The 22,602-nt window shown below is 36.5% G+C and overlaps 4 protein-coding genes across 9 annotated transcripts in view; 3 read left to right on the top strand and 1 right to left on the bottom strand.

The window, feature by feature from the left end:
- Positions 1-2,446: 2,446 nt before the first annotated feature.
- LOC111462716 lies at positions 2,447-6,753 on the top strand. 3 transcript variants are annotated; one of them, XM_023106417.1, is made up of 6 exons: positions 2,447-2,849; positions 2,930-3,153; positions 3,916-4,400; positions 5,435-5,777; positions 6,395-6,472; positions 6,578-6,753. In XM_023106417.1, exons 3-6 carry the CDS (start codon positions 3,955-3,957, stop codon positions 6,626-6,628), a joined length of 918 nt encoding a protein of 305 aa, XP_022962185.1. In that variant the 5' UTR covers positions 2,447-2,849; positions 2,930-3,153; positions 3,916-3,954; the 3' UTR covers positions 6,629-6,753. The 3 variants fall into 3 exon arrangements, with proteins under 3 accessions (XP_022962185.1, XP_022962184.1, XP_022962183.1); XM_023106416.1 differs by having other exon boundaries at positions 2,447-2,821; positions 2,930-3,235; XM_023106415.1 differs by having other exon boundaries at positions 2,447-2,821.
- Positions 6,754-9,325: 2,572 nt separating this feature from the next.
- On the top strand, positions 9,326-12,960 carry LOC111462577. 2 transcript variants are annotated; one of them, XM_023106190.1, is made up of 7 exons: positions 9,804-9,883; positions 10,977-11,152; positions 11,391-11,756; positions 11,840-12,001; positions 12,102-12,155; positions 12,251-12,397; positions 12,474-12,960. In XM_023106190.1, the coding sequence occupies exons 1-7, from the start codon at positions 9,814-9,816 to the stop codon at positions 12,852-12,854; spliced, it is 1,356 nt and encodes a 451-aa protein (XP_022961958.1). In that variant the 5' UTR covers positions 9,804-9,813; the 3' UTR covers positions 12,855-12,960. The 2 variants fall into 2 exon arrangements, with proteins under 2 accessions (XP_022961959.1, XP_022961958.1); XM_023106191.1 differs by lacking the exon at positions 10,977-11,152 and having other exon boundaries at positions 9,326-9,883.
- A 78-nt stretch (positions 12,961-13,038) lies between these two features.
- Positions 13,039-17,310, bottom strand: LOC111462576 (protein EARLY FLOWERING 3). Its single transcript, XM_023106188.1, has 4 exons — positions 16,530-17,310; positions 15,176-15,789; positions 14,321-14,372; positions 13,039-14,224 (listed from the first exon to the last, which is right to left on the bottom strand). Exons 1-4 carry the CDS (start codon positions 16,743-16,745, stop codon positions 13,265-13,267), a joined length of 1,842 nt encoding a protein of 613 aa, XP_022961956.1. The 5' UTR covers positions 16,746-17,310; the 3' UTR covers positions 13,039-13,264.
- A 1,565-nt stretch (positions 17,311-18,875) lies between these two features.
- LOC111462393 (piRNA biogenesis protein EXD1-like) overlaps positions 18,876-22,602 on the top strand; it is a 6,190-nt gene continuing 2,463 nt past the window's right edge. The window contains exons 1-5 of one of the 3 annotated variants that reach the window (XM_023105932.1): positions 18,876-18,952; positions 19,887-20,062; positions 20,459-20,590; positions 20,681-20,731; positions 21,433-21,529. In XM_023105932.1, the coding sequence (XP_022961700.1) occupies positions 18,901-18,952; positions 19,887-20,062; positions 20,459-20,590; positions 20,681-20,731; positions 21,433-21,529 (508 nt within the window). In that variant the 5' untranslated portion in view covers positions 18,876-18,900. Of the gene's footprint in view, positions 18,953-18,992; positions 19,115-19,140; positions 19,243-19,886; positions 20,063-20,458; positions 20,591-20,680; positions 20,732-21,432; positions 21,530-22,602 lie in introns of those variants that run through there. The other 2 variants (XM_023105931.1, XM_023105933.1) reach the window with 2 other exon arrangements.

Raw genomic sequence — 22,602 nt, forward strand, 5'->3', positions numbered from 1 at the left:
GATAAGGTTGAAGGGCAGCCCCACATCTTTTTATTACTTTCTTTCATTTTGGTCTATAGTTGGAAAATGAAGGGATCAAAATAGTTTAAGAAAAAGTTTGTATAGTTTGGAGTGGGTGATGGAATTTGAGTTTGTGGTATAGTTGAATATAGTTAATGTTTTGGTATTACAATCTAGTGGGGGAAGAGAAAGTCCAGATGTTGGGATTGGGATATACTGTGCGCCCATTCACAAAAGGAAGCCACCACCAACCTGGATCCACAACCTTGTATTATTGCCACTTTGCACGCTTTCTTTCTTTCTTTTTCTATTATCGTATTTATTTTATTAGCATCTAACTTCAATTTCATCAAATTTCAGCCTTATTGGAGAAATTAATGCTATCAATTTATCAAGTTTTTATATCTTTAAAACATTTGTTTACTACTGGTTGGTAATATTAAGTCGTAATGCTTATTATTTATTTTTTATTCACCTTTTTTTTTTTTGTGTGCGGTCGATTTTTCATATGGAATAATGGTAATGTTGGTTTCATCCCGAGAAATGAATAGTCTAAAAAATAATTTTAATTCCTTACATCGAAATATGCTTTGGGTCTATTTTAGGAATTAAAATTTTAATTTTTTTACTCTAAAGGGAAAAATGGATTATGAGATACATGTAATGATTTAATAGTTTATTGGAATGATAATGTTCGAAGAAATTAAACTAGTTGCCCAACCACATGAATCAAATCATTTTTGAATTCAAATGTAACAGTAGGAAGTTGGATATTTTTTTTTAGTGGAGCATCAAGAGAGGAACTATATAATTATTTACATATCAAGGTCTATAAATTTAAGATGTATGATTTCAAGATAATGTCACTGAAACTTTTCTATTTCTAAACCATTATTTTTTATATTCTTATAATTTGATTTTTTCCATCCTAAGATTCTAAATCTTCCTTTCTTTTCCATTTTTATTGCAAAAACAAATCTTAGTTTTTTTGTCAATTTATGTGAAATAAACTTACTCTATGCTTTGATTTAGGCCTATTACATTTTAATAATTATAGTTTTCACTTTTTCTTTACTTAATTTTACGAGAACAAACTTTTTACCTATTTTTCTAAATACTTTTTTTTAGTACAATCAATATAAGATAAAAACAAAACATTCCTTACACGGTATAGAAATCGAGCTCTAGTAGATGCATTTTAAAATTATGAGATTGACAACGATACGTAAAAGGTTAAAACGGATAATATCTGCTAGCGGTGTGAGCTTGTATTATTATAATTTTATACACTATAAGTCGGATTTGATATGTTTTTTTATGGGGGTACATGGGTAAGTTTAATGTGATTTTTGTAGTATTTAGTGGGGGAGGAGTGAGAAATGATAAGCATAAAATGGGTATCACAATTTTGGTATGTTAGTTCAAATAAATTCACATAAATATTAACAAACAAATAAAAAACGTGGAAAAACTGCCCCTCCATGATTAAAAAAAAATTCACTTTAACCCTTTTAATTTTTGTCTTTATATATATATATATTTCCATTTATAAAAACTTAGTTTTTAAATTTTGAATAAAGTCCTTGATTTCACTTTCTATTGAAGTTTTATTGGGAAATAATGTAGAGACAAAATCAATGGTAGGGGTGGTTTTGGAAATTTGAAGAAAATTTGAATGAATTAATAGAATCGCATTTAATAATTATTTTGTGGTGATTTCAAACATTACGACTCTCCTGAAACGTTTTCCAAGAAAATGGATATAATCAAATTATTGGTCAAGAATAATTTATTTCCAATTATATATTTATCAAAATAAAAGTTTATCCTTACCTATATTACCAAAAAAAATTCACATATTAATCAATTAATTAAAAGTCCAACAATACCCTTCATGTATATATTGATTTAAATTTGAATTTTATAAAAATTTATAAAAATTGTGAATATTAAGAAACTAAATTTATAATTATTTTTAAAATTTATTTCACCCATACTTCAATAATGCCCGCGCGTATTATCGGTTTGGGTATTGACCGGACAATACGAAAGCAGTGCTAACCATGGTTACTCTAACCAACCATAGTTAAGTTGCTTCCCGGTTCTATCTAAGCTGCTCCATCACATCGGTTCCACAGAAGCAAACTTAAAATACAATATATATTTTTAAAAGCACTAATAAAAATAAAAGAAATGATTATTTTATTTATTTGTTTTTTCTTTTATTGCGGAACTGGACAGCGTTAAAGATTCCGTCAAATTGGTTAACGGGGGGTGGAGGAATGTAACGTCGATTGGAGAAAGCGGGACTACCAGTTGACGGAAAAGCAGAGGATGAATCAGAGCCGCACGATGGGTTGATGGACGGCCAGAGATGCATCGCGTTGAACGGTTTTAAGCGATGTGGGAGTTGGAAGAGCGTATAAAAACTGGGACTTGAAGGGGTGAGAGGCCATTTCGTTGTATCATTGAGGAAGGACCTCTCTGCAGTGCTCCTGTTAAACTTCCCTTCTAACTCTCTCTTTTTCTCTCTCTTGATTCCTTCCTTTTGATTTGTCTGTAAATTTTCCTTCATTTGAAGCTTTCAAAATCATCCAAGAGCTTGAGGTTTTCTTCGTTTTGGTTGGTTAATCGATCTAAGATGCTCGTTTCTTTGACGAGTTTTGAGGCATTGAAACTGTTTAAAGAGACTTGATGATAATCGAAGAGGGAAATTTGAATCTGAGCTTTGTGTTTCGTTGGCCGATTCTGTAATCCTTTTTTCTAAAATCGGAGTTGATTTCCGGAGAGGCGCGAGGGGGGAAGACTTCGAGTTTTGGAGGTTTGAAAATAGAAATCAGTGTTTTAAGGTCTTCGATGTTCGTTCTATGTTTGATCTTATCTTATCTTCTGAAGTTAGTTTCTAACTCTTGAATTTTTCGTTGTGCAGATAAATATCCAAGCGATTTCAGTGGTTCGGTGAGGGTCTTCTGAGAGATTGTAACCTTCTTTGAAAGTGGAAGAAGAATTGGAGTGACAAAAATGCAATCGATTATTGGAGCCTGGGATTTAGATTTACATTTTGCTTGTTTTCTGCGGTGAAAGAAGCAGATTTCTGTTCTTCGTGAGAGCTGGTTCTTGGGGGGGGAGGGGAATCCAGATCAGAAATTTCAGGTACTAATTGTTTATTCATCATCTAGGTAGATTTTGCAGCCTCTGTTCTTTCTGTTCTGATTGTTTTCGTCCGAAATTTCAGGTCTGATTTTCTTCCTGTTCATTTCTACCTGCAGCATCGAATAGAAATCGCCTTCTTCCTCTGATTGGATTCTTAGGGTCTGATAATTAGCTTTCGAAATTTGAAAATTCGAGTTGCTGCTTCCATGGGAGGATCTTCTGTTTCTCTCTGTGAGGCATTGGAAATCTGGATCCCCTTTCCAATTCTCTCACTACTTGTTTCCATGGGAAATCCTTCTTCCTTCTTTGAGTTCCTTACGTTTTCAAGATTTTACCTCAACTTTCCTCTTGGCGGCACATTTCTTAACCCAACGCCTCTGTTTTTCTTCGTCTTTCCAATACTTCTCTTCAGAGCGATTTGAACTTTCAACTTTTGTCGATTTCGTTTTCGGATCTTTCAAACTCAATGGAGAAAACCCTGACTGATTTGATGTTCTTCTCGAGTAAGGTTTTTGCAGCGTCAATGTCGAGAACGCCATATCCTCGAGCTTGATCGAATTTTTCTTTTCCCCAAGGCTCTTCGCTTTGTCCATTTTCGTCGAAACTGCAGAGATTGTCATCCTAATCCAATTGGCTGCAGAGTCTGCTTTTTATCTATTTCCCCTTTGGTTTCTCCTTTGTTTTCTCTTTGCCACTTTTAATTATTTAGAATCTTTTGGGTAATCTTTCTTCGGACTAACCCCTCTTTGAAATGGGACACAGGTGGTGTACAAAAATATATATATTATAAAAAAAAAGCATATGGAGAAGGATCATCTCAGAATCAATAGCCATGGCAGTTTCGTTAGTAATAATCTCAATGGTAGGGATAGAACGGCCGTGGATAGTTCGTTGTTGTTGCGAGCGAGATCTGAGGCCGCCGTCGCGACCAGGCCACAACCCACACCGTCAGAGTTCGTCTTACAATGGGGAAACGGGAAGCGTCTCCGGTGTATGAAAGTCCAGGTCAAGGCCAGGGACGTTTCCGCCGCCGCCGCACCGGTTCACAAAACCACTGTCCGAGTCGATCGGCGGGTCGTTAGAGCCGATAGAGACTCGATTATAAGACAGAACCACCAGCCGAGTTCCATTCATAACTCTAACCACAGTAATGGGCACTTGAATCTTCGTCAACGGCCGATTTCTCCTCAACCGCCAGCTCTACCGCCGCCGCCGCCGCCGCCTGCTCCTTCTCAGCGTATTCTTAGGTACTGCTCGTTAATTCTTCCTCGTCTCTCTCTCTCTCTCTTCTTCAATACCAATCCTGTTTCTTCTTTTTTTTTTTTCTTTTTTCTTTTATTTTGATCTGTTTGATCGCTTAGATCTCAGCCTATCTTCCCGGCCATGGGATTCAAAGTCCCATGTAATTTTAACGTTGGGCCTTTGATTTGGGCTTTTATATTACATGGCTTTCTACCCACTGAGTGTCTGCTTTTTTCTTTTTTTTTTGTTCTTAATTTTTTTTTTTGTTAAATAAAAAAGTCGGAAGTTTAAAAGATTTTCAAAATATGGTTCAATTTAGAATTGGATCGATAAGATTGAAGAAATTTAAAATTTGATATCTAAATTTATAATTTTAATAATTACTAGACGAGACTAAGTAAAAATTATTGAGAGAAGATATTTTATTTTTTTATTATTATCTTTTTTTGGGTATAATTGCAACTTGGGTTTGGCGTTTGATGATGATCTTAACTTCATGGAACGCAATTTGCTCCCGTTGATTAGGACACGTCCGCAGTTTCTTTCTCGTGTCGTTTTAGCTGTGGAATAATAGCCGTCGGATTATAGATCGGAGTGTCCCACATCGGCTGTCGTTGAGTGGATGCGTATTCTCGAAAATTGTAGATCCAACGGCTGAGAGGGGGGAGGGGGGCAGGGGAGTTGCGGTTTGAAAAGACAGTTTTGTCCTTAAAAAATAGGCCATTGAAGAAGAGAGACGAAGTCTCCGACTCTCCCATTTTGTACGCTAATGCTAGGCCGAGGACATTCCCGTAATTTCAGCCTAAAAACGTAAATAATCAATTGCTATTTTTTTCTTTAATGTGTTATCCCTTCGATCTTTATGAGATTTGTTTTTGGGGTTTTGTGTTGTAATCTGAGTGTATGTGGGGTTGGACTCTTTTATTAATTTTTTTATTATTAGATTTTTATTTTTTTTACTTACTTTTTGGGGATACTAAGTAGTTAGGAGACTGAGTATTTTCTTTCCTTTTTTTCCGGTGGATTTGAATTTGATTAGGAACTCTGAGATTTCCGCTGTGATGAAAGGGCAATCCAACGGCGGTGTCAGAGCAATCACTTCACCGGATAGGGTGGCGCCGGAAAAGAGACCGCCGTCTAATCACGACAACCACCACCCCCACCATAAATCCGCCGCTACATCAGACACCAAAAGGGGTGGGTCGTCTTCCGGCAGCGGAGAAGCCCTAGCGCCACCGTCGCAAGGGCAGCCGGCGTGGCCGCCGAAGTTCGTAATAGCTCTAACGAACAAGGAGAAGGAAGAAGATTTCATGGCGATCAAAGGGTCAAAACTGCCTCAGAGACCCAAAAAACGAGCCAAACTTATTCAACGCACCATCAATGTAAGCAAACCAATCTTCTCCCTTCTTTCCTTTTCCAGATTCTTTCTCACCTTTTTTACTGTTCCTTTTCCATTAATTATTTCTTTTTCTTTTTTTTCCTTGAAAACTAATTCTCATGCGCTATTATTATTATTGCGTCTGCTTTAATTATTTCCTCTCTCTTTAACCTGATTTTCCCTCGCAAAATCCCTAATTTACAAAATATATATATATTTCCTCGCAATTATTTATCGACAGCAATAAATAAATAATTGAGATTAAATTATAAATTCTTTTAATTAAAAAAATAAGTGGGGTGAGGATATTTGGGGAGGTTGAGAGTGGGGTTTGTGGAATGCCACGTGGAGAGTTGTGATTTGACTGTTATTGCCGAAATTGAAGCCACAATGTGAGTGAATGAATGGGCTAATCAATTACTTACCGACAATGAAGGGGGCCTGAGATGAGTTGTCCTGTCGTGGCGTGGAATAGGAAGTGCTTGGTTTTTTCTGTGTAATAATGATAAAATACAAGGGTAGTTGTGTATAACACCTTTTTTAAAATAAAAATAATATAATAAAAAGTTGTTTGGTTTTTTTGGGATTTATTTAATTTGTGTGTTTGGTTGGGGGTGGCAGCTGGTGAGCCCAGGGACGTGGCTGTGTGATCTAACGCTAGAGAGATACGAAGTTAGGGAGAAGAAGATTTCTAAAAAGGTATAATATCTATTCTTAATTCTTAATTTTTTTAATTCATTCAAAAAAATTATATATTGATTTGTCAATTAAAAAAAATTAAGAAGTTATCTTGTTTGGATGCAGAGACCAAGAGGGCTGAAGGCAATAGTGAACATGGAGTCGGATTCGGAGTGAGAAAGGGAGAGTTTATCATATGAACAGAATCAACGGTGTTTTGTCAAATGATTCGTGGAGAAGATGGGAAGTTTATGTGAATTATATCATATATTAAAATATATAATATATGAATATTAGACTTCTCTTGCCTAATTTTACCTTTTTTTTTTTATTTTCTATTTCTGAAATACATGCTTCTTTATATATATATATATATATATATATATATATATAATTAAATGACTAATTTTATTGGAAAGAGAATAAGAAAAAATTAAAAGAAGAGGAATTTATGACGTCGGACAATTGAGTGAACTGCGAAAAAAAAAGTAAAAAAGATAAAGCAGCAACATCTTTTTGGCAGTTTCATTGCGGCAATTGACGCCCGCCGTTCGTTTTTCTGTGCAGTGTGCAGCCTTTATATCAAATGGCTATATAATATATATATACTTCGGAGAGATGACAACTCTTTCTCGAAAGAGGAAAAGAATGGAAAGAAAAAAAGGAACAAATTTCATAATCTTTCTGCAGATGCGACGAGTTACCTTCTTTCATCTGCACAAGAGTTTAAGGGTTGAATTTTTTGTTATGATATAAAAAGATAACAGAATAACAAAAGAAACTCAAAACGAATCCAACTTTGACTTAGAATAAGAAAGATTACACCAAGACTTTAGTGTAGTGGACAGAACAAATCCATCAACCAATATAATATGCCATTTATTTAATTGTCTAAATGCTTTGGATTTCCTTCTTAGAGAAGAAAAGGCATAAAAGGCAAGCATGTTCTGTGCATTAATTCTATAGCTGTAATTGCCAACCACAACAAAATATATTGGAACCTTTCACTTTCGGCTCATTATTCACATCACATGCCTCACTGCCCCACATATTCTACTTCCACTACAGCCACACCAGACTCAGACAATTGGACTTGTATTGGTCCAAATTTCATAAATGAATGCCTACATATCTTTGAATCGTAGAATTGAATATTTGGAATTTTTCCATCGCAGTTCTGGATGCCTTTCTTAAATTTGAAAGACAATTGCAGAAGAGATCAGTTCTCGTGAAACTAGCAGGTTGTTTTTGGTTAAGCATGAAAAATTATCGGTAATAGAACGGAAGATCATGAAGAATGATCTCAAGGTTCTACTGTTGCAGTTCGATGTCTGGATCGATAATCGGCGAGTTTACATAACAATGACGGAAAGACGAGAGAAGAGACTAGGCGGAGGAGATCTAAAAGAACGAAACAATTTATTTACTAATCATAACGACAAAATATAGGACAAACGTCATCAAACCAACACAGTCTGCATTCTATATATAAGAATGTGTAAACAAAAGAGGTCCTCTGTACCAAACGTGTTGAATATTAAAATCCCTTCGAAAACGTCTAAAACAAATTCGCCCACCCCAAGGTTACTTCAAGAGAAAATCAGAGCACAAATACAACGAATCATGGCAAAATAAATCACCATATCTCGAGGCCGATACTTCAGATCCTGAGAGTAGATCCGAAGGCGAGAGCAACGAAGGCAGCGACGCAAGCGGAGACGAACGACGGAGCAATGGAGGTAGCAGGGGAGGCAGGGCTGGGGGCGGGAGCCTCAGTAGCAGCAACGGAGGCGACGGCGAAGACGATGGCAATGAGAGCAACGAGAGAAGCTTGGGAAACGCCGGCCATTGATTCAGATATTTGCCTGTTAGGGTGGTTCCGGCGAGAGGAAGGAGACGACGAGAGGGATCGAAAGAGATTGAGAGAAGACCCTTAGCTTTGAATTGCAATTGAGAAATGAAAATAGTGGAAGGAGATATATATAGAGAGAAAGAGAGCGAAAAATAGGAGCGAGAGAAAGTCGGGCAGGTATTCGGGCAGGGGGCAAGCAAGCTGGCGATTGGTTGAATGCCAGCTAATATTTTGGCGTGGTCCCCTATTTCCCTCAAATCATCAACGGGAATATATGCGTCTTTCCACCGCACAACGTTTAAATAAAAAGTAATTTTTTGTTTTAAATTTCTTTTTTTTTTTTCTTTTTGGGTTAAACTTTTGAGATTTATTCTATTTATGGTTTATTCCAGTTTGAAGTTCCACAATTGGAGCAAATTATTTATTATTTTTATTAGAATTAATAGCCATCTTAAAATAGTTATACTAAAAATGGTAAATATATAAAAAAATTGAAACATTTTAAAGTTGTAATTAAAAATAGTGGTTATTTAGTTTAATCTTAACCTAAAATTTAATTAATATACGAATAATAGGATTTAAAATTTCACTCTTTCAAATTAAACAACGGTGTCGTTTCATTCTAACATTCTCCGGTCCGTTGCAAAAGTGGAAGATTCTTCGGCATGGGGGTTCAAAATTGATGGCGCGTGGTATATACAAAACAATCGGACGGCGTGGATTGGAGCGTGAAGATACGCCAAAAGGCGAAAAAGACGAAATTAATGAGGAAAAAAAAAACGGAAAGCCACTGAAACAGCGAAAATGTGTTAATAAAAAAAATAAAAAAAAAAGGAAAATGATGGGTGGGGCCCACAAAACGAAGGCTGTGAACTGTGAAGGTCAATAATGGACAAATATAGTTAGGAATTGTGGGGCCCAGGATATAGAGAGACAGCTGTGTGGTTAAGAAATGACAGGCGAGAGTGATTGGCTAGTTGATTTGTGTGGTTTTTGAATATCGTTCCAGAAACTTCCTTCCTGTCTAGGAATCAACCTTACATTACAGATTTTTTTTCTGATTTTTTTTTTTTTCCCTTTCAGATGATATATTATTTAACTAATTAAATTAACTTATCAATCAATAAGTAAAAGGAAACACAATTGATGGAATCGCCATCCTCATCGCCAGTACAAGTGAGAATGATAGGAACCGTCGATCGGAGCTCCCTTACACTCCACCGCCGATTTCTTCTCCGGTTTTGGATTCTTCACCGGAATCTCCTTCCCGACGGCGGAGACTTGGGATGAGGAGAAGCAACAGCGGAACATTCGAGAGAAGAATCTCATTTCGAAATTTTGCCCTAATCGAGATGATCCTGTAATGTATTCGTGGTGTTTCTGTGGAAATTGATAATTAATAATATTGAAACATTTATAGTGTGAAGATGAAGAAGGAGCAGATGGCATGCTGTTGGTCCATTTGCTTGCTCTACAAGGAGCTGCCGTGCCTCCCAAGCACCACGCGGCCATGGCGGCTTTTGGAAAGGGCGCGCAGAATGACGCCAGGGTTGAACTTCCAAATAAACTATTTCAGTTCTGTAAGTTCTTTATTTTACTTGCAATTTAAAAATATTTATTTTAGTCCTTAGTCATCTTAGTGATCTTGGCCTTGTTAGGGTTATTTTAGCTTTTTCTCTTTCATTTTGATCCTTAGTCAAACCCAATTGTTATCCTTTCATTTTCAACACACTTTAATAAATGAAATTACATCTTATTTTCAATAAATAATTTCCTTTCCAAAAATGGTATTGCAAAATTATTTGGTAATAGAGTTTTGTTTATTATTTTTAAAAATTAAACTCATTTACTAAAACTCCAGCTCATTCTTTTTTTGTTCTTAGAATGATCGCCACCACCTCTTTCATGTCTGTAATGATTATCCTTGTCCTTTAACATCGTATAGGGGAGGGATTGACCTTTCTAACGCATATTCAGTTATAACGGCATGACCCCATTAATTATTTTTTTCGATCAGAACATCCAACAGCGCAACTTGGTTCTACTTGATTAAGCTTCGTGCTCGTCCTCATCCAATGAGGGAGTTTGCTCTACCCAAACTCTCTTTTTGATAACAAAACAGAATCCCAGAACTAACATTAGAAAAATATATATTTAGTGTAATAAAATAATTTCAAGAATAATACTCTAATTACCATCTTTAAAAGTTTGGCGTTCAATCCTCATCAATTACGGGCCAAAATACTTATTCTTTCTTAAAATTTGAAAAAAATTTGAATTAGGTAGCAAACAAAGCATGTGATTGCTTATAACTTGGGATTAGTATTCTCAGATTCATTGTCCATTTCATAAACATCCTTTGACACTTTATTTGGGAAAAGAAGACGTTGGCTGCTCATTGAAGTCTTAACCATTTAAGTTCATTTGAAAAGCATATGAGAGAGCCCTTATGGATCCCATTTCAGAAATGGAAAATCTAAATGGGAAATGGATGAGCAGAAGTTAAGTCATGCAAATTTTGTAATTTAGGCAGAGATTCCATGCTAAAAACATACCCACACTGCTATATAGGATTTCCAAACTCCCTCTCCAATCATTCAATCATGTTATGTTTGAATGATTTCTTAGACATTCAACAAGCACAGTTTTTAGTCGTTGGTTTGTGGTTTTAAGGCGTCGAGCAACCCGAGCTTCATCGAGAGTTTTTCATGGGGAAGCGATTCTTGCTCGGAATGTTGATTGTGACATTGACAGTCATAGTTTGTGGAGCTGTGGAGGGTGGTTCGCTTTCTAAACAGAAGAGTATGAGAATGAACTCTCTTAGGAAGCAAGCAATAAAAAGCATTCGGGTACGAATCTGTGTTCTTGTTCTTGTTCTTCTTCTTAGTCCTTCAATCTGTTTTAAACATGAAAATAGTTTGTAAAGAGCTCGAACTTGCAAAATCTTTGCATATTTTAGCTTTAAAAGGACAATATTTGCTAGTGATAGGCTTCGGTATCAATGTTTAACTTTCATTGCAGAACGATGTATGTTTTTCTATTGGCTCTATGCCTCTTTAGCTGCACTTTTCTTTCTGGTGCTTGTAGAGCGAAGATGGCGACATCATAGATTGTGTAAGCATTTACGATCAGCCTGCTTTTGATCATCCTGCTCTGAGGAATCACACCATTCAGTTGGCACCCACTTATGATCCCACCATAGATGAGCATTCAAAGAAAGCAACAGCAGAAAGGGAAGGGAAGGAGGAAAAGAATTCCATGGTTGTGAAACAAACATGGAGGAAAAGTGGCAGTTGCCCTGAAGGAACAATACCGATTCGAAGGATCCGAAAGCATGTCCTACTCAAAGCTAAATCGATAGAACGCTATGGACGAAAGAAACCGATGTTTTCCCAAGAAAACGCTCAGCTTCCCATCACCCGAAGTTCGCATACTCTGCTAACGAATCGTTCGGTTCGATCGACAAACATTTCTTGTCCCTTTAAATTCCATGTTTTTCTTACTCTAACCATCTACTTAACAATGGTGCAAAACAGAAGGCATTTCTGCTTACTGCAGGAAACAACTACAATGCAGCTAAAGGAGACATTAAAGTATGTAACCCAAGGGTCGAGTTCGATGATGAATATAGTACTTCCCAAGTCGCTCTATTAACCGGCCCTTACTATAATTTTGAGGCTATCGAATCCGGATGGGCAGTAAGCATAACTTTTCACCAAAGAGCTCAACTTAGTTAACTCTCATCTGAATTTCCACAGATTTTAACTCGTTTACATCGTGATTTCTTCAACCCTCCAGGTAAATCCAGGTGTTTACGGGGATCGACAGACTCGACTGTTCGTGTATTGGACTGTAAGTTCATGCAGGCAACTGGCTATATCAGATAGAAAGTTGATATCTCAAAACAGAACGAACTGTGAATTGTTTTCTTTTGGTATTATTATTAGGCCGATGCTTCCGAAAAAACAGGCTGCTTTGATCTCACTTGCCCAGGTTTTGTTCAAACAAGCAATGAAATTGCTCTTGGTTCAGCTATTTATCCAATCTCAACTCCCAATGGGCTTCCATATGAAATAATTATGTTCCTTTTTAGAGTAAGACATGATGCAGTTTGCTTTCCAAAGCCAATTCATGCTTCCTTTCTATCTTGATTCTTCATCTTTCCTTCAGGATTTCAAGACAGATAATTGGTGGGTGCAATATGGGGAAAGCATTAACATAGGTTATTGGCCTCCTGAGCTATTCAGTGCACTAAGTCACACAGCAGAAACAGTACAATGGGGAGGGGAAGTTTACAGCACAAACATAGGACGGCCTCCTCACACTAGAACAGCTATGGGCAGTGGAAGGTTTCCTGACTTCATTTCTGGTACTTCGGGTTGGGTAAAACGGATGCGAGTTCGAGATAATTCCATGGTTTTGATGTTTCCTGGTTGGGTTGAGCACTACTCCGATGAATACGATTGTTATGATGTCGATTTCATCCGAGATTATTTAGATGATCCTGAACTATACTATGGAGGACCTGGTAAAAATCCAAGGTGCCCCTAAGAGACTAACAAAATTGAGATGATTACCTCTTTTGCTGTCATTAGGTTCCTTCATGTAATGAATAACATAGAACTATCAAAAAGAAAGCTATTTCTCTTGTTTAAAATTCTCCTATAAGCATACAAGTTACTGAGACAGATGAGGGCTATTTCATTAAAAGAGCAATAATCAGATGCCAAAAGTGTATAGCGCACGGTACCTCACTCACATTTCCATTGCATTGACATGTAAATCTCCAGAAATGTATTTACATATGAATAACCTGTCCTGAGGTCGGGGAACGGGGGGTGCGGGAGGTAAACAAAACATTATACCCGAAAAGCAGCGTGTAAAATAAACTAATAAACAACATAATGGGACAATTCAAAGATAATTGAGGCATGGAGAAAGAAAGGGGAGAATGAACTTAGCTAAATTGAGTCATACTGTTGTCTCTCGTTTTGAATCGATTGGAAAATTCGTGCAGCTGATTCGTTTGCGGATCTTCGATTGTGTGGCACAACTCGAATCACGCGCGTTTGATCGGAGTCTGAAGGTTGAGGACCTTTTTCTACAAGCAGCGGAACTACAGGGGCGAGTGGAAGCACATCGTGGCTTTCAGCGGTTTGATTGGCTTGCACTTCGCTAGCAGGACTAGTTACAGGACTACTTGCAGTACTTACTTGTACCTCATTCCTTTTGGGTGCATGAGACTTTGGAGTTAATGAAACAGTTTCTTGATTTTCATCTCTATCTCTCTGTGTTGAAACATCATATGAAGTCTGATGCTGCATATTGGAAGCAGCCACGCCTCCCGATAATTGATTTAGATCTCCTGTGGACCGGTTAACTTGATCGACAGCCGAACCTGACATGCCCCAGTTCATGACTGGCATGCCAAAAGGAGGGAAGTAAGTACCAACAACCATGGGAGTGTTAGGAAGAGCTCCAATTCCTTGATGAACAGAAGCTGGAAATCCAAAGGATGGATTCATCATTGGACCATAAGGTCCACATCCTCCAAAAACAAATCCTGGTCCAGGGTAAGGCTTATATATGAGTCCTTCAGAAGGAGACATTACAGGGACCAACCAGTGATGACCTGTAAATCCTGGTCCAGGTTGCGGGTTTACTGAGTAAGGCCCACAGGTTGAAGGCTGACACTCAATTGGCGCAGGAGGAAGAGATGTCTTTCCAACAGCATTTTCTGCTGAACATTCAACATTGTATTTTGACTTCTTGGGGCCATCACTGAGCTTAGGTTGCACGTGTGATTTGACGGTGTAATGTAAGGTAAGTTTCTTTGCAGGAAGAGGGGTTGGAGAAGAATTATCCAGAAAGATACCATCTTCAAGTATCAGACGAGGCGATCCAGCAATTAACCGTTGAACCTGTTTGCACGATAGATCAGTTAAGAGAGAAGTGAATCCAATAATGTGAACCTGGGGGCACAAAGGCTGCTATTTGAAGAAATTAGATCACTTTACCTTGACAAGTCTATGCAACTCGAACACTTGGACCTCGAACACTCTCTGTTGACTGCAAAATAATAAAAGTCAAAAGAATAAATCAAACAACATCACGAGTGAAATCAAACCGCGACATGTGTTGAAGATAATAACAACAATCAATTTATAGCATTAAAACAGAATAAACTCGTAAATCTTTCTTCACGGAACAAGAAAAGCTAGCAAACATACTCTTCTTAGGTGATTCTAAATCTAAATAAGAACACTACTTTCATCCATAAAACTGATTCTAATTCTAAATAAGTTCTGTACTGTCAAAATATCCTCCAACAAATACACCTGGAATCCTACATATGCTCCAATTCTGCTCTCAGCCCCCGAGAGCCATCGAACTCTCTAAGGAAAATTTCGAAGTGATTACTTTAAAAAGGAGACCGAGCGGTACCCAACCAAGACATTCATATATTTACACGAAGCAGAATCCAGTTGTCTCGGAAGTTACTGTGCACATTGCATAGTTCCTGCTATAAGATGATCCAGTATCCATGTCAAAATATTATTGAGGGCCACAAAGATTCACTTAAAAGGGTACCTGAGATTACGAGTTCTTACCTTATCTACTGACTCGTCATTCAAACATATCTACTTCTATATTTCGAACTTTGGTACTTGAACACACAATTAAATGAAAGAATGATGTGAGCGCAAAAAATCACAAGGGATTAGACAGAAATGAAATAGTTCAATGAAAAGGAATTGAAATGCATATCATCTAAATTTTTAAATTTAATGTTGCCACGGATTCAGATAACATACAACCTTCATATCATTTATGTAAGAAGCATGGCACTTCAGATGCATCAGGAAACTTACTTAATAATTGCTCTTCTTGCTTTCCAGAAATGTTTTTGACCTATTATTCCTACATCATCATCTGGACAGATATCAGAGCCAGAAATTGAGTCAACCATTGAATTCTCGGAGACAATGTCGCTTTTGTCCGCATTCCCCACCTGCATGGAATTATAAGTCCTTTCTACATGGTTCTCAATATTGTCAACAGGAATGTTCAAGCTGTCATTCTTTCCCAAAGAATGGGAGTCCACTCTCGAGCGCGGAACATTGTCTAGCTCCCCAATTCTTGTAGGCTCAACTACATTAGAAGATGTAAGACGACTTTGACCATTTTCATAATCAGCTTGCAAAACTGTAGAACCAGAATGTTTTGATCCAGGAGAAGACAACTTTTCCTTGAGGTTGCTATTTTTAACTCTACTTTTGCCCATCCGGGATTGGTCGTATACTGGAACCGTGAAATCGTCTTCATCTTCTACTTCTGTTGTCTGCTGACTCTGGTCAGGCTGAACCGATGGAGGATTCACATTTACTTCACCAGATGGGAGAGCTTGAGAATTTCCAACCTCATTAGTAGAAGTTGGTGAAGACAGGTTTAATGGCAGGCGCAGATCTCTATCAGTCCCTGCACCCTGAAAAGATTTTAAATTGGGGTGTTAAGAGAACAATTTCCCGAACGACCATACTCTCGTGGATCTACTAGCTCCTTGTATGTGAACACATATTTTCACTAATATAAGTAGTGTCTGTCTGTAGTGGGATAAAATTAAATCGATTGAACTCGTTTGCAATGATTAGTCGAATTCAAAAATTTTGGCTATGAATGAAAAAGTTCATCCGTAATGGAAAGATGTAACAGCTCAAGCTCACCGCTAGCAGATATTGTCTTCTTTGGGCTTTTCCTTTCGGGCTTCCCATCCACTGGGGAGAAGTTTCCACACCCTTATAAGGAATGTTTCGTTCCCCTCTCCAAGCGATGTGAGATCTCACAATCCACCCCCTCAGGGGTTTGATACCATTTGTAACAGCCCAAACTCGCAGCTAATAGATATTGTCCTCTTTGGGCTTCCTCTCAAAGTTTTAAAACGCGTCAACTAGGGAGAGGTTTCCACACCGTTATAAGGAATGTTTCGTTCCCCTCTCCAACCGACGTGGGATCTCACAAAAAAACAATTAAATAAACGAGAAGTAAAGGAATAACTATTAGCCAACAATAAACTTGCTCCAGCAATGAACAGAGATGAACCAATATAATCACAGTTAAAAAGCAAAAGATCAAACGCATTAGACTGATTAATCCAAGAACATGCTATGAACTTCCCCAAATCCCACATCAGATTAAAAGCTCAGCTGCAAGAGTCAGTTTTCCAACCTGGCTTGATGATGGTGTGGTAACTGGTTTTCTGGAGATGTTTGTCTTGAGAGGCAAAACCCCGGGACTCGAACGTTTGGATGGTATAGTGAACTGTTCATAGAGGGCCATCTTATTCCTTGGAGGCGCTCTTGGCCAACCTTTCTCAGTGTCATTAACATGGAGCCTAGGGAATATAGGTTCCACCGTCTTCTCGTCATCCTTTCCTCTCTTCATCGTTTCTTCTCCCAAATTCAACCCAAAGAACGCTTACAGTCAAATGTATTTCTACTAATATCGAACTTCATCAGGACTTCCGATACCAAATACGTACTTCAAGGAGCTAAAAACTAGCCTCACAAGTCGATAAAATCTATAAAATGGTCTAATTTCATTCAATCGGCTCGGAAATTTGCGAACCCCCAAGAACAAGCTCAAAGTCCACAAGATTTCCTAGAACAAGCTTCCATACTCCAAAATACAAACAAACCAACACACAAAATTGAAATCTCTTTCTTCTATCAATAACAACTTACCCGGAATTCAAATCCGATCCAATTGAGCTCAAACTTCAGACCAAAATGGATGAACAAGAAGGCCAAAGTGAGAAGAAACAATGAAAGAGGTGAAAGAGGAGAAATCGGTAGCGGGATAACAGAATCGGGAGGAAAGAGAAAGAAGAAAGGGTAAGGCTTAATTCATGGATTTCTTTGAAAGCATAGACCGAAGAAGAGAAAGGGGGCAAAAGTGCAAGGTCATGGTCCCAGTTTGGATTGAGCTACAGAACATGATCTTCGTTTACTGCCAAACGCAATACTTAGTCAAAAAATAAATTTGAAAATGGAAGAAAATAAAACGAAAAATAAAGAAAAAGGATTAAAAAAAAAAAAACTAAATTGAGATAAATATGGGAATTAATCCTACTCTATTTTATTGGAAAAATCTGTTCAAAATACTTAAATTATAATTTTTTTAATCTTCAATTTAAAAAGATACAATATATAATTTTCACATTTGACATTAACCAATTTTCTAAGCATCTTACCACAAATGGCTCCTTTTGTTAGTGTACAAGAATCATGATCAAATAATTTCCTTAATTATTATTAGTTTAAATATATATATATAGAAATATCGTACAGTTTAATCGCTACTAAAATTAACCAAAAAAGTTGGATATTTTTCCAGATTGAGATATTTTCACAAATTTCAAAAAATAAAGAAAAAAATGTCTTTTTGCTTTTTTGTCTTTTTACAGCTCATTACTGAATCCAAGGTCCACGTAGACTATAACGAACTAGGAGTATTTAACTCATTAAAATAATATTATAAATAAATGAATAGGGCTAGCTCCTTAATAAAATTGAGACAGTTTATTTATTTATTTATTTAACAAATATTTGAAAGAATTTATATATATTTAACAAATTTCATAAATGAGCCACCGACGTTAATATTCCAATTTCTTTAAATTATTATGAATTTATAATTTATAGTTTCTTTAAAACATAGGTCGATCTTACCGTCCAATTGTTTATTCTCAATCTGCCCTATGAACTTTTAATCACCACCGTCCATTTTTTATTTATTGCCTTTTTTTCTCATTTGGCATCTAACTCCCAGCCTCCACGTAATGACTGGTGTAATTTTAATTGCCACGTGGAAATCATTTTTATTTAGATTCGGTATCTTACAGCTGCCATTTGCGAAAGGCTAATTTTTAAATAGTTTTTTTAATGGTCAATTTTGAAATTTAAAAAGAAAACGAGGTTACAAATATATTTCTTTTTTTTATAAGAAGGAAAATAAATTAGTTTAGAATAATAAAGTAAATTAAATAAATAAGTGCAGGTTTAAGATAATAACTAAGTCGTGATTGGATTGAGAAACTGACCACTCACAAATAAACATATCCGCAATTTTTTTAATTTTAATCACAAAATAAAAAAAAATGTAAAATTAATTAGCACGATTGTTTATTTATTAATTTGACGATTAAATATTTATTATATTTTTCCAGTTCATCATCGTTTATTCAATTTATTTAGGGTAATGAATTGTTTAGTTTGAATAATTTATCTGTTAATATTTGGGTGTTAAATAAATTCTTAATTATCTAGGTTATGCTCGTGTCATTTCATATAAAAAAGGCAGAATATTAGGAAAAAAATACAAAATTCTTTCTAAGTTAAAAAAAAAAATTAACAGTGATGGAAAATTTATCTTTTACTTAAGTAGCCAATTTTGTTGATGAGGTTGAATTATTTTGAGACCTTTCATTAAATATGTTACTAGAAGAAACCGTATGTACAAATATTATTATTAATTACCAAAATTAGATTCCAAGTATAAAAGCACCAAGTTCAGAGAGAAAATTGAAAGATTCGCTCAAATGGCGAACACTCCTTCTCGCCAGACGTATATTCCTCTGCCTTCGGACTCAGGTCACTCTCTCTTTCCTCTTTCTTGCGTTCTTGGATTGAACTTCCATTTTCATTCATGATCAATTGCGTATTGTATTCTTTGTCTATCTTTCTTCCTCTTAATGAATGCTTCGTTATTGCAAGTTCGTGGTCTATGGATTGACGTGCGATTCTTAGTAGCAAGTTGTTTTCTCTCTTATCGAAGCTTTAATTGCTGTTTGTTTGGCCAATCAGAAATCGTGGAATATACTTGACTGATGTTGGAAACTGAATTCTGATGCAAGAGAATCACAATGATGTAGTTATCAATGGTTAGAGTAGAAGAATTTGTTTGGAAACTTCAAAAGACATGTTGCTCTAAGTATAGGCCTGTGTTTTCTCTATTTCCATCGTTCTTTCGCCTTTTTACGTCACTTGGATTTAGTTCCAGTTGCTGCGGATAGGTTTGGTTTTCTTGATTGCTTTTGCCGCGCACGGTTGCTTGATTGCTTTACCCGCGCATGTTCCATCAAGTTTTTTAGTTAGCATCTTCATTTTCGCTTCGAGACGATGGAATCTTTCTTGTGGTGGATAGTTTGCGCAATGTTTGATATAAAATAGAACTGGAGATGTTAATTCTCCCCTCGTTCTCCAGCTCCTGTCCTCCATACGACCATTTCGCTCCAAGATTTTTATCATCTTCCAATGTTTTGGTTTTCTTGATTGCTTTTGCCGCACACAGTTGCTTGATTGCTTTACCCGCGCATGCTCCATCAAGTTTTTTAGTTAGTATGTTTATTTTCGCTTCGAGACGATGGAATATTTTCTGTGGTTGATAGTTTGCGCACTGTTTGATATAAAATAGAACTGGAGAGGTTAATTCTCCCATCGTTCCCCAGCTCCTGTCCTTCATACGATCATTTCGCTCCAAGATTTTTATCATCTTCCAATGAGTTCCATTTCATGTGGATTTCAGGTGAAAATCAGAACGATCCTGAAGCCAACAAAACCTTGGTTCCTATTCATATTGTTACTCATGCATCTCAACTCCCTAACGAATTTGTTGATCCATCACCTGAAAAGCCTCTGGTAGTTGGCTTTGATTGTGAAGGTGTCAGCCTGTGTCGCCATGGACGTCTTTGTATCATGCAGGTAAATAAAATGCTAAGAACAAATCGCAGTTTTACCATCCTTGTGGAGAGTGAAATTGTATGGCAGTGGCGGATGTGCTAGCTAACCTTCCCAACTGAGGGAGTCAATGGTTCTAACTTATAATTTCATTCTTTTAGTCATCTGGTGATACTGTCAATTCATAATCCAAGCCGCTTTCTTGCAAGAAAACAACTAATATTATAGCTTAAGAAATTTAATTAGCGCTCCTGGATAGTCCTCGACTTGTAGCTATAGTAACTCATCCTTTAAATTACAGGGGTTGATTACTGTCAAAGGCTTGGACATTCAAGAATGTTCAGTTTCTACTTTACTAAAAAACAGTGATTCAAATTAGTTGACATTATCTATAAATCTGTGCTGTTCATTTCTTGGCAGATTGCATTTCCAGATGCTATATATCTGGTTGATGCTGTTCAGGGAGGAGAGGAACTTGTGAAAGTCTGTAAGCCTGCCCTTGAGTCCACATATGTCACGAAAGTTATTCATGATTGTAAACGAGATAGTGAGGTCTCGTCTGAACTTTGTTTCCGTTACAGATTGCCGTCACAGAGACATGACATGTTTTAGCTAATGTTGACTCTATTTTTTTCCCTGTAGGCATTGTACTTTCAGTTTGGTATTAAGTTGAACAACGTTATTGATACACAGGTGATTATCAATTGTGAGAAGCCTGACACTCTTTACTTGTTTACACCCTTTTCTCATGCATTATATTTTATCTTATTTTAGAGTGCTTAGCCACTTAGTGTGCCAATTTCATGTTACTAGAACATAAGAATATTTTTTGTGCTTTTCTTCTTCTATGTTTTCTTGGATAGAAAATGAAACTATCATATCAGGAAGATGGATTCTACTATTCCACTGATCGTTGTTCCATTATTTCTTATTTAAGTTCCTAGAAGTTTTCATGATGTTAATTTTTCACATCTACTTTGCACTTGTACGATTTGAATTTACAGTCTGCCAGTATTTTTATAAATTTATAATTCTACGTACTCATTTTAAAGGTTTATGTAAATTTTCTCTCAATGAACTCTAATCTTAACTTACTATGGATTATTAACTGATTGAAATCTGCTATCTGATAATTTTTAAGGTTGAAAGTCTGCATGTCTTCAAAAAGAAAAAGAGAGAGAGAGAGAGAGAGAGTGGTTATCTTGTGACATAAATGCCAATAAAGAGTATGATTTTCTTGATTTAAAAGAATGATCTGAACAATTCATTTTAAGTTTGAGCTACCTTGTAATTACTTTGGAGCCAAGTGTTTGTATGTGTAAGCTGCAATATGGAGGAAGGCTGAGTTATTTGGACCTTCCTGTTTTAATTTTCAATTGTATTACTTGATTCAGATTGCATATTCACTTATAGAGGAGCAAGAGGGATGGACAAAGACGCCAGATAACTATATCTCCTTTGTTGGTCTTCTTGCAGATTCACGTTATTGTGGTATTATACTAATCCTGGTATCTAGATATTCTCCATTCTTTATCATGGAATTTCATGCATTTTTCTTTTTCTTCTAAACATCTCGGATAAAATTACCCATACTCACTCAAAAATATGAACTGATATTTCTTATGAAACTTCAAAAGCAGCAAAGCTTGATTTATTGCTTGCCATCTTCATGTTAAGAAGCTCCATACTTCCTACTTATTTTGAGGGTCATGTTTCCATGAGCTGCATGGTTGGGGATGGTTAATTAACCAGAACCTCCTGCCTGAAAAGGAAAAAAAAAAGTATAAATTTAAATTTGGAAGCCATCACATGACTAATCCCTAGCGGTACGGTGGAGGGACAATAATTGCACTTGGTTAATTGGATCTGTGTCTCTAAGCGAAATTAATCGAGCTTGTGGGTGCTATAATAACATCAACATAAAGAACTTGATTTTAAATGGAAAGGGAGCTTCATAACACTTCTCGCCCCTTTCCATCTCAAAATATCGAGCTCTTAATTTCATAGACCAGGTACAAGCTTGAGAATTGTGATAAGATTATATTTGGAAACGTTATGTGGATTGCGCATTCATCTCTCGCATACTTTGTTTCTCATTCTTCATTTTGTGTAATGTTACAATTCTGGTACCAAGGAAATCAGAATGACCGACTAGGAGCCTAATTTTAGAGTCTAGAGGCATCGTACATTGATTGTGTACACTTAATTGGCACTTGACTTAGTCTTCGTAAGCATGAGGAGGTTGAGTAAAGTATAACCAAAGGGTTCAGTGCTCATGAGGCTGTGTAAGAGAATTGCATTTCATGCATTCTCCATTCAAAACTGTTGCTATTCGTGGTTGTGAAATGAGAGATTCTTGTTCTCATAAAGATGGCCGTATATTTTTTATTCCTCTTGGTTGCCGTTGTAATACCCTTTGTTTCATTTTTCTTTCTTTCCCTTGTTTGTTGCCTTGAAACGTTTCCTTCCTGGAGAAATCTACGTGAGTTTTTTTTTTTTTTTTTTTTTTTTTTTTTTTTTTTTTTTTTTTTTTTTTTTTTTTTTTTTTTTTTTTTTTTTTTTTT

This window comes from Cucurbita moschata, unplaced genomic scaffold (assembly GCF_002738365.1).
Source record: "Cucurbita moschata cultivar Rifu unplaced genomic scaffold, Cmos_1.0 Cmo_Scf00027, whole genome shotgun sequence".
Classification (NCBI taxonomy): domain Eukaryota; kingdom Viridiplantae; phylum Streptophyta; class Magnoliopsida; order Cucurbitales; family Cucurbitaceae; genus Cucurbita; species Cucurbita moschata.